This window comes from Pteropus medius, unplaced genomic scaffold (genome assembly GCF_902729225.1).
Source record: "Pteropus medius unplaced genomic scaffold, Ma_sr-lr_union100, whole genome shotgun sequence".
NCBI classification, from domain to species: Eukaryota; Metazoa; Chordata; class Mammalia; order Chiroptera; family Pteropodidae; genus Pteropus; species Pteropus medius.
The window spans coordinates 6,722,959-6,733,756 of NW_024354886.1; the positions used below are offsets into that span (position 1 = coordinate 6,722,959).

Consider the following 10,798-nt stretch of genomic DNA (forward strand, 5'->3'; position numbering starts at 1 on the left):
TCTCTTACTTTTACCTCACAGGTAGCTTTTTCTCCTTTGATCTTCCCCACCTCTTCTCTAAAGTAAACATATATAAAGATCTATCACATATAATGTACTTGACTAAAGATTTATGGGCGATAAGGAGGGAACATATTTCTTATTAGAGGAAAAACCCAAAGTCGAATATCACAACTTCTTGCCATAAGAGTTGTCTTAGCAACCTCTTCACCAATTATCACTCTACCTTATCCATTCGCTCAGCCTGACCTAATCTCAGCCTCTTATTCTATAGAGGAAAAAATCCTCCAATTAATGTATGAAAAGAAATTTATCCATAGCTCTATGTTTGAATCTCCTGAATTATTAAAGGGCTCAGAACAACAAAAGTGCTTTTCATATAATATGATCCTTTTTTAAAAAATTAATTAATGGTGGATATATCTAGCAATGTTTTCTTAAGTATTTGCATACTATGTGTAAGGCACTGCCTGCGTATCAATATTATTCAAGTTCTGTCAATAACTCTGCAAGGAAAGTATTATCACTCTCATGTTATGAGGAGAAAAATAAGGCTTAGAAATGTTAGATATTTTACTCAGTGTTATAGAGTTTAAAAATCTAGCTATAAAGTGCTGAGTCCTAGATTTGGATTTACGTTTCTTTATATTGAACTCTGCTGTATCAACTATTGTGTTAATATTGTGTCTTTTTCTCCCAATTACATTTTAAACTTACTGATGCAGATGGCATAGACTGAGAAAGCCACATACATTTTATAGCTCTTCCATGATGTCATCCTAGATGACATCATCCCATAACATCCTAGATGTTATGTATAAACTCAGTAGTTGCAGAATGGAAAGACGGAGGCAATGTTACTCAAACAATTCCAAAAGGCAAAATGACTTCAAGTCAGATCATGTACACTCAAGAATGAGGTAGACACACTCAAGAGAACTAAAGAATCCCCTCTGTTGATTAATTTTCTCTGCAAAGGTTTTCACTAGGAGACAGTGAATCCAGAGGAATGTGGGCACCAGGCCTGACTGGCCCAAGGTCTGGCTGGTCCAAGGTCTGGCTGTAATCCGGCCTACAGCTAGGAATAGGACCCCAGACTTAGAAAATAGGTAAACATACTTCAGCTTATTGTATCACAATGTGTGGCTGAATGCCACTTTTTAACTCTGCTATGTGAGGAGCCATGCGGTCTCCTGGAGAGAGAAGGAGAGAAGAAGGGGAGAGCAGAAAGGGGAGCAGAAGTGCGCTCAAGACTGCACGCCCCGTGCCATACAATGCACTTCCCCATAGAACTGCCCTTCCCAACAGAAGTGCTCTCTGCACAGTAAAGTTGGTGCCTGCCATTTCATCCTCATGTCTGTGTCTTGTGCTTTCTTCCAACTGGGCCTTACACCACCTAAGCCTTCCTTTCTTGGTCAGCAATACCCCTGACCCTGACAATAGAAAGAGCCAACACAAACTGCTTGGCCCTGCCAAATGGCGTAGTTGACAGGACCAAGCTGCTCGGCTTGGGCTCTGACAAGGAGGATGCAGCACCCATAGCCAACACTCTGTTATCTCAACCATGTTGTCTTTTGTGGGATTTCATTCTCATAGGCTCATGCTTTCCTTAGTCAGGAGTGGTGAGGGACAGGGGACTGGGAATATTGGGCTATTTTGCTGCTCCCCAGAGCACACAAGGACACATAGGAATTTACAGGGATTCAGTGAGTCTGACTTAGGCTTATCTGCTTAGAAACATTCTGCAGCCATATTTACTCTACTCTCCCTGACATACCATGGTGGTGCAGGAAAATCTGTATGGTTATCTAGCAAGGATTCACATAAGAGGTTAGGAAAACTATACCTGTGTCCTATAAACCCTAAATATGCCTGTAGTTTCTAATTCCATACCTTTTCCCATTGTTACTAACTCTAAGTAGGGACAAAATATTGGGTCCTTCTCAGATACCCACTTTACTGTCCTATTGTAATGCTCTCCTAAATGACTTCCATTTTTTTTTTTCCTGCATAGCAAATTCTTATCTCCTCAAGAGTAAGAAAGGGAGAAGAAAGCTTTTGCTGTCATTTATTCTTTAAATATTCAAAGTTTTGGGAACAAATTTTGACTTCTGGTACTTCTGAGATTCAAAATTTCTTTCCACTAACTTATTTCTCTGTCACAATTTTTAAGAGCCATATTAAAATAAATACAGATTTATTTCTTGGTTTTTGTACTTCTCCTATAACAAATATACATCAAGGATAGAGGGTGTATATTACTTTCATTGATATCTGAATTGAGGGTGGGTGGCAGTGGCCAAAGTTGGGAATACAAGGAAGAGAGAAATATTAACCTCAGCTAAGGTATCAAAATGTAGTCAGATTATGCTTATTTTCTCTTGTGTTTCTAGGCATGAAACATGACCTTAGAAATGAGATTAAATGGGCCTGAAGCATAAAGGGCCTTGGCCCTAGTCAATTCTGAGATAAAAGACAGGAAAATCTTCAGTAAAGATCTCATAAAGAGGATTTATTGCTTCCATGGAGATATTAGCTCAGGGTCACCGAGGAATTAGATGTGATACCCTGAGAATCCCATAATAGGTAACAATTGAGAAAGTAACAAAAAATTCAGGAGGTTGAGGGAGAATTCTGAGGGGTATGTGAGATCTGAGGGGGATGTAGCACTTTTAGCAGCAGAGATCGTTCTGGGTGCAGAGGAGGAGTGTTAGGAGGAAAGAAGGAATATGATGAACTTGGCCAGAATATAGTGCTGGTCATCTAGCATATCCACTTTTCTGCTCTTGTAGATGGGCAATGTACCTGCAATAGGACAGACATGGAATCAGTAGGTTCCAGGGGCCTTCTGTGCCATCATTATGACATTTCCCAATTCTACAACTTTTCAATCACATTTGTTTTCACAACCTCCTCTCACTTTCCTTCCTCCTGCTTTTTAAATCTGAATCCTTACCTTCTTTTCATAATGGCCCTTGGGGTCTGGAGGTACCACCTGAGCGCAGGCCTTGGACAATAAAGACAGTGCCCATCACGATGCCCACGAGGCCCATGGTCAATCCCAGGGCACAGATCACAGTCTCTGTCAGCTCTGACACAGGAGTTGGGATCTCAGGCTCTGTGAAAGTGAAGTTGTGGAGGTCGGAATACAGACTGTCCTTGAGCATGTACATAGGATACAACAGGGAGGGGTAAATTCTACAAAGACTTAGGGTATGGAGCTTAGAGAGGACTGTGAAGTCTATCATTAGAAACTTTTGAAATGTTAAGTTTAGGGCCATGAGATTTAGGGGATAATAGGCAGGATATTCTGACTCGACAAAGAAAAGCGGACACCAAAAGTGGGGGGAACTCATACATACCCCAGTGTTTCAGAAGTGGCTTGTCCAGGCCCCAGTGCTCCACCTTGCAGTCATAAATATTGTCAGCAGAAGGGAGAAAAGTGAGGTAACTGATCTTAAAGAAGGAATGATCATTCTTGGAGAGGAAGCTGGTCTCAGAAACACCTTCTGTGACTGAGTGCCCATTGTTCAACCATGTGATGTTGATCACAGGAGGGAAGATGTTATCCACAAGACAGATGAGTGTGTTGGGCTGACTCAGCATCACAGGAGACTTGGGAAACACAGTCACCTCAGGAATTTCTATGGTGAAGAAATAACAGATATAAATTGCAGAACTTCTGTCCTGAAGTTCTGCATTGCATCCTGGAGGAGCCCTCCCACCAACATTCCCCCACCTGATAGTGGAAGAGCTCTTGTTTCCCTTCTGTTCGTTAGCCACTGTACATTACCTGTGCTTTATCCCTGTCCCCTGTTCTCTGCAGACCTGCTTCCTAAGGCAGGACATTTATGGAGCTGTCCTTGAAGGACACAAGGGTTAAAATATGGGAGTAAGAACCCTTGTATTACATAGAAATATGTGATTTGTAAGAAGGGAGAGGATGGGGGTTTAGCAGTTATCATGAGAAAATCTGGAGACTCCTTGGAAAGAAGAGAGTTTTATAGAGTAGTGAAGGGTATCTATCCCTAGGGAAGAAGGGAGTGAGAACTGGTATGGAGGGCTACACTCATTAAAGAAAGCCAGAATGGTGAACACGTACTTTTGGTAGCAGCGGTAGAGTTGGAGCGTTTAATCACGATGTCCAAGTTGTGTTTCAGTATAGCTATATTTCTCAGTGCACCCTGCGGGTCAAAACTTGTAAATTCACCAAACTCAGGCAGCCGCCAGACGGTCTCCTGCTTCTCCAGGTTCACGTAGAACTCTTCGTCTCCATCAAATTCATGGGTGTACTGGCCAGAGGGACCGTAAGACTGGTAGACATTTATGCCGTAGGAGGCAACATGGTCAGCTGATGAGTGAGGGTGAGGAGCAGGAAGGTGGAAAATAGAGGGAGAGAAAAGGGCCTTATTAGACAAAATGACAGAAGAAATTGACTTTCAAACATCTTCATCTCTGGCATAGTCTTTAGACAAAATTCTCAGCACCTGTTCCTCCTCTTAATACTGGTAGTTATCCTGTTAGAATCAAGCCTATCTTTCCACTATACCACATGCTCCATGAGAGCAGATTTTCGCAGATCTTATTTACTGCTATTCCCTGCATGCCTAGCTCAGTATCTGGCACATCGTAGGCTTATGACAAATATTGTAATGGGATGAAACAAGGAATGAATGATCATGGTATTAGCTTTCTTTCCTAAGGATTCAGTTTACTTCTATCTACTTCATAAGTTTTATCTCTCACTTAATTCCTTCACTAGTTAATAACACACTTATTATGGTTCCTTTCCCCTCAGGACTGGCTCAGAGAAGAACATGGGATTCCTTCCTCTGTTTTTTTTTTTTTAAATAAAAAAAGCACATAGAACTTATTATTTTAAAAGAATTTCCTCTATTTAGAGCATAAGAAAGAGTTAAGGACAGCAACAATATTACAACGTTTCTAAGATCTCTGTTTTTGTAACACTAGTGATCCTGAGAGGAGAGCATCTGATTCTCTCTGAAATAAAAAATAAAAACTTTACTAGATTTTGGATTTTTGTTATTCCTCACCTTTCTTTATTTATTTTTCTTGAAGGACATTTCTAAACCTATCTTTTTTTTTTTTTTGACTCAACACTTACATTTGTTGAGGACTCATGGTAAACTATGGCCTTTCCCTTGAATGAACAAGGTATTTATCTGAGGATGCCAAAGCAGATTGGCAGCCATTGCAGTATGACTCTGCTCAAGTGAGCCTAACTGGACAATTTTGTAAAGATACATAAAAGCCTTTTCCTCTTTCCTGCCTTCCTCATTTACTGAGTATCAACAAGATTTCAGACACTGCAGAAGATGAGGAGTAAAACACCAATCATGCATGGTCTCTGCCATTAAGGAGTTTATTGAATAATGGGAGAGTCAGGTGAGTAAAGGAGCCATTGTGGTATACTGTGATAAGTTCTGTGAAAGGGGATATCTGACATCCTCTACATATATCTCATCTGCCAGTCAAACTGAACGTTATCCTTTCATGTTTCTTAGTCTTTACAGGAGTCTGTTTTTCTTCCTGAAATTATCTTTTAGAATTTCCTGGACACGTCAAGCTCATTCTTGAAGTTTCTGCTTTTTAGCTAAGTTCTCTCATTAAAAATATTTTGACTGCATTATGACCTCCAATGCCTTCATTCAAATGTCCTGCTCTACAAGTTTATCTATTCCTCATCCCTATCCAGCATGACTCCTTTGGCTGATTACTTAAAAGGCCCTCCAACAAAGCTTCCCTATCCTTGCAATGAATCTTCTTGACTCCTTTTCAAACATGAATACATGCAATTATTCTTTTCATCTGGTACTTGTCCTGGGCTGCCAATTGTTGCTAAAGAACATCACACTGCTGGGCCAACTGAACCAACTCACTTTTATGGTTTCAGCCTCACTGGGTTCACTATCCTACTCAGCAACGGTCCTTCTGTTTTCCTGCTTCATATTCTTTTTATCGCTAATCTGTGCATCCTCTAGGGGACAGATAACATGTTTTTTCATCTTTGAATCCCCAACACTTAGCTTGCTATGTGCTCAAAAATTTTGTATTAAAAGTCAATTGTTATTCTTGAGGACCACAGAGATTTTTTGGGGAAGACTGATAGACACAAAGGTAGCAGAATCCTATGAAAGTTAGACTCAGCAGTGACCAGGGCTATATTATGACTTGTGAGCCCTAAACACTGTTGCTTAGGTGAGCCTTTTTTTCATAAAAATATTAAAAGTTATATTTTATGACCACGTTGGTATAAAAAATATAATCCAAGCTAAGTTAAAAGTTTCTTCCACTCTATAAGTTCACTTTTTCTTCTAATTTTAAAAGAAATTAAAACATGTGGCCTTACAGACATTGCAGGCCCTTGACCCTGTGCCCACTGTGGTTAATAGATAAGTCAAGCCTGACTAGGGCACTATGGTGTGACATTGAAAAAAGGAAATTTGGATGTGCTCTGGAGAAGCAGGTAAAACTGCTACCAGACAAAGTTATAACAGGAGCAGCCATGGTTAATAAAGTCTCTGAAGATCAGAGTAACTTCCATTCCACTTCCCTTTTGAGCTATTAGGCTTTTCTATTTTGGTTTTTACTAACCCATTCTTCATGTCAATAAAACAACAGGAAAAGAGCCAGGGAATGATCCTGGCAAGAAAGGAGGAAAAATGAATGTAGGAAGAGAAGGTGGAAAGGGGTGGACAACAAAGGTAGAGGGGCCCAGGGGACCTATTTATAACTCTGTGCTTGCTCATTCTTCCTTAGATGAAGTGAAAAACAGGTAATTCGGGCTGACGATTTGAGACTAATATAATTTAATTTGCCAAGTTTTTCATCATAAAGTTCTCAAATTTAAAATAAAAATAAAGATATCCCCTACTTTGTTAAAGAAAAAATTATGAAGCCATACCTATAATAGTAATAACTTAAAAATAAGAATAATCATTGACATTTATATTTCTTTATTACTTGGGAGCCACATCTGTATACCTATATTACTTAATTTTTTGTGAGGTGACACATATGAGGTAACTGAAATTAAGTGAGGGCCATGTGGCAAGATGACTTGTCTAAAGGCATGTAGCCAGCTGGGTTCACTTACCCATTCCCCACTTGTGCCAGTTCCTGGCATGAAAATATATGTAAATCTGAGACAAAGAAAAAGACACCCTTCTTTATATCTACATAGTATACATAATTCATGGAACTATTTACCCCAAGATGAACTACAGGAGAAATATATAAAAAGCTCCGGTGGAAATTTGGAAGCAATAGTTCATGAAGTTTTAATAACAAACATCCACTCGTGAAAACATTCCTAATATTAAGGCAATCATGAATAAATGTCATAGAGCCCTCCAGGTTATATTTACTGGATCTGATATTAGAAACAGAATATTGTACTTAGTGAAGTGTGCAACAACACAGGTAGCAGGGAAAGTGGGTTGAGACTCTGGTTTCCTGAAGGAAGAACGACCGTAATTTTTGGATCTGCTTAATACTGAGAACACCTTCGAGGAGGCTCTACTATTTCTATGCCGATCTTTATCTTTTTTCTCCCTTCAATTCCCTGTATCCCAAGTCTAGTCCCCCGACCCCTGAACTGTGCACTCACCCACAATGTCTTCACTTCCACAGGGGCTCATCAGGGTGATCAGGGTGAGGGCCCCTAGAATCAGAGCTCTGTTTAGGATCATCCTCTTTTCAAGGTGGTCTCAGCAGCTGCTGTTATGAGTTGTAGAGCAATGGTGAGGACCAAGCTGAGAAGAAAATCTAAAGACACAGAAACCAAACCCAGTCTGATCAGATTCTGGCCAATCAGAAAAATCTCCTATGATGACACCTTAGTTGCCGGTTGAAGATTTTCTACTAAGAGGCCAGGCAGGCATTAGGGAATCCCCTAGTTCCGGTGCAGCCTCCACTCAGAGTGACCTGAGTGAGTTTTCTATGAAAGGAGGAGGGGTATTAAATTAGAATCTCCTCACATGTGTGTAAGCCTGCTGGTGGCAAGAGGGCTGGGAATTTCTGAGAAGCCACATGGATAGTTGAGGTCATCCCTAATATGGTGTCCTTCGGGATTTTCTGGGTTACATCCTCCAAGAATTTTCCCCTGAACTGAATACCTTCCTGGCGGTTTCTACCCGCCCCCACACCTACTTTACCTTGGGTTAACTGTGTTCCTTTTTGCTTTCATAGTGCACATAGAATTCTCTAACCTTTTTTTTTTTCTTTAGTTTTAAAGCCAGTATCTTATTTAATAGAGGAACACCTGTCATTGCTACAAAGACCTGGAATAAAGCAAGAACGCTCTTTTAACTGTTTTTGTTTGATTATATAAAGACTATTATTTTTTATTTTTTCTCTTTAACTCTTTTCCCCCCAGCTTTAATGAAATATAATAGACAATTCGTTGCTCATATTTCCATTGTGTAATTCAATGAGGTTTTTTCCTTTCAATTATAGTTGGCATACAATAATATATTAGTTTCAATTGTCCAGCATAGTGATTAGAGCTCAAGTGATCACCACACTAAATCTAATACCCCTCTTCCCCCTTACATATTTATTACAACATTGTTAACTATTTTTCTTATACTACACTTTCTATCTCAATGACTCTTTTGTAACTGTCCATTTGTATTTATTAATCCCGTACCACTTTTTCATCATCCCTCCAAACTTCTTCTGTCTAGTAGCCCTCAAAATATTATCTGTACCTATGAGATTGTTTTCATTTTTGTTGTTGTTGTTATTTTGTTCTTTCATTTTTGTTGTTATTTTTTTTTTAGATTCCACATTAATGTGAAATCGTGTGATATTTTCCTTTCTTTCTCTGACTTACTTCATTCAGAATAATACTCTCTAGGTTCATCAAGGCAATATCTTTTACCTTCCCCTTCCTTTTAGTCTGTGTGTGTCTTTTAATCTGAAGCGAGTCTCTTGTAGGCAGCATGTGTAGGGGTCTTGTTTTCTTATCCATTCAGCCACTCTTATCTTTTGGTTGGAGCACTTAATTCTTTTCCATTTGAGGTACTTGTAGCTATTACCATTCTTTATTCATGTTTTTGAGACATGTTTTTCTTCTTAAAGAAGTCTTTCCAACAATTCCTGTAATACTGGCTTGGTGTTGATGAATTCCTTTAGCTTATTTTTATCTGGAAAGCTCTTTATCTGTCCTTCAACTCTAAGTGATAGCTTTGCTGGATAAAGTATTCTTGGTATTAGATCCTGGGTTTTCATCACTTTGAATATTTTGTGCCAAATCCTTCTGTCTTGCAAAGTGTCTTTAGAGAAATCAGCTGCTAGTATTATGGGTGCTCTCTTGTAGGTAACTAACTGGTTTTCTCTTGCTGTTTTTAAGATTTTCTCTTTGTATTTAACTTTTGGCACTTTCGTTATGATGTGTCTTGATGTGGGCCTCTTTGGGTTTCTCTTTCTTGGAATTCTCTGAGCTTCTTGGGTTGTATGTCTATTTCCTTCACCAGGTTAGGGAAGTTTTCCATTATTTCTTCAAATAGCTTTTCCACTTCTTGTTCTCCCTCTCTTCCTTCAGGTACCCTTATTACACAGATGATTCTACACGTAATTTTGCCCCAAAGACTCCTTAAATTATTATCATATTCTAGGCTTGTTTTTTCTTGCCGATTGGATTGGGCAACCTTGGCTTCCCCATCCTCTATATTGGCGGTTTGATCCTCTTCTTTATCCACTCTGTTAATTCTCTCTAAAATACTCTTCATTTCAGATAATATGTTCTTCATTTCTGACTAGTTCCCTTTTACAATTTCCATTTCCATTTTATGTTTTTTACCTCTTTGTTAAAGTTCTCACCGAGTTCTACTCTTCCCCTAAGTTCATTGAGCATCTTTATAACCAATGTTTTGAACTCTGTATCTGTTAGATTGCTTGACTCCATTATTCCTGGATCTCTTTTCTGTTCTCTCATGTAGCTTCTGCTTCTTTGTCTTTCCATTTTGGCTGCCTTTCTGTGTCTGTTTCTATGTACTAAGCAAAGCTCCTAAACCCCCAGGTCTCATTAGCATGGCTTTGTGTAGTAGGTGTCCAGTGGCAGGGTAAGTTTAGCCCCAGCCTGTGCCCCTCTGGGGCCACCTGTTAAGATTCAGCAAGCTGTGCTTATAGTTGCTTCCAGAAGCCACACCAGAAACTGAAGTTCAGCTGCCACCAGTGTAGGTCTTGGAGACACTCAGCAAGTGGCACAGGACTCACCAAGGACACACCTATATGTGGCTTGGGTGGAGCCACAAGCTGGGGGAGGTGGAGTTTAAGGAAATCCTTGGACGGAGGGACCTCTGTTATCCAGTTTGATGACGTCTCAGCTATGGCGGCTCTGAATCCACACACTGGGAGGAGGGTGGGCTCAACAGAGGAACAATAAATATTGCCAGCACTTCTGCCCAGGAGAAAGCCTTGCCTTTGGCCCCTGCTCCAACAACTCAGTGTCCCCCTCTAAGTCCCTTGTGCCCTGTCCCTATTCCCCAGCAGCCAACCGGGCACTGGCTCAGAGAGAGCAAGTACATCACTGTGAAAGGCCCGTCACAGACATGGCCCCTTTAAGAGGCATCTGCAGCTGCCGGCTGCCACAGCCTCTGTCCCACTCAGCCGTTAGGGACTGGGCAGGCTTGTGTCCTCGCCTCGTCCTACCTCCTCCTGTTGCAGGGTGATTTCTTATTTCTCTCCCTAGTTGTAGGGCATGTTCATCTAGACCCCAGGTGACTCTACTTGCTGTTTGCTCCGTGTTTTCATCACAATTCTGATGTGGTCG

General features: G+C 40.3%; 1 protein-coding gene across 1 annotated transcript; it reads right to left on the reverse strand.

Moving 5' to 3' along the window:
• Positions 1 to 2,490: 2,490 nt before the first annotated feature.
• On the reverse strand, positions 2,491 to 7,798 carry LOC120597661 (HLA class II histocompatibility antigen, DQ alpha 2 chain-like). The gene is made up of 5 exons (XM_039856296.1): positions 7,631 to 7,798; positions 4,103 to 4,351; positions 3,363 to 3,644; positions 2,957 to 3,118; positions 2,491 to 2,805 (listed from the first exon to the last, which is right to left on the reverse strand). Exons 1-4 carry the CDS (start codon positions 7,710 to 7,712, stop codon positions 2,964 to 2,966), a joined length of 768 nt encoding a protein of 255 aa, XP_039712230.1. The 5' UTR covers positions 7,713 to 7,798; the 3' UTR covers positions 2,491 to 2,805; positions 2,957 to 2,963.
• Between the last annotated feature and the right edge of the window lie 3,000 nt (positions 7,799 to 10,798).

Bases quoted from the DNA above. Each gene is read 5' to 3' on its own strand.
- LOC120597661 (XM_039856296.1), bottom strand. From the start codon at position 7,712: ATGATCCTAAACAGAGCTCTGATTCTAGGGGCCCTCACCCTGATCACC. The intron at 4,352-7,630 runs GTGAGTGCACAG...CTCACTCATCAG, and splicing joins TGGAAGTGAAGACATTGTGG to CTGACCATGTTGCCTCCTAC. The intron at 3,645-4,102 runs GTACGTGTTCAC...TCTTCACCATAG, and splicing joins CTCTACCGCTGCTACCAAAA to AAATTCCTGAGGTGACTGTG.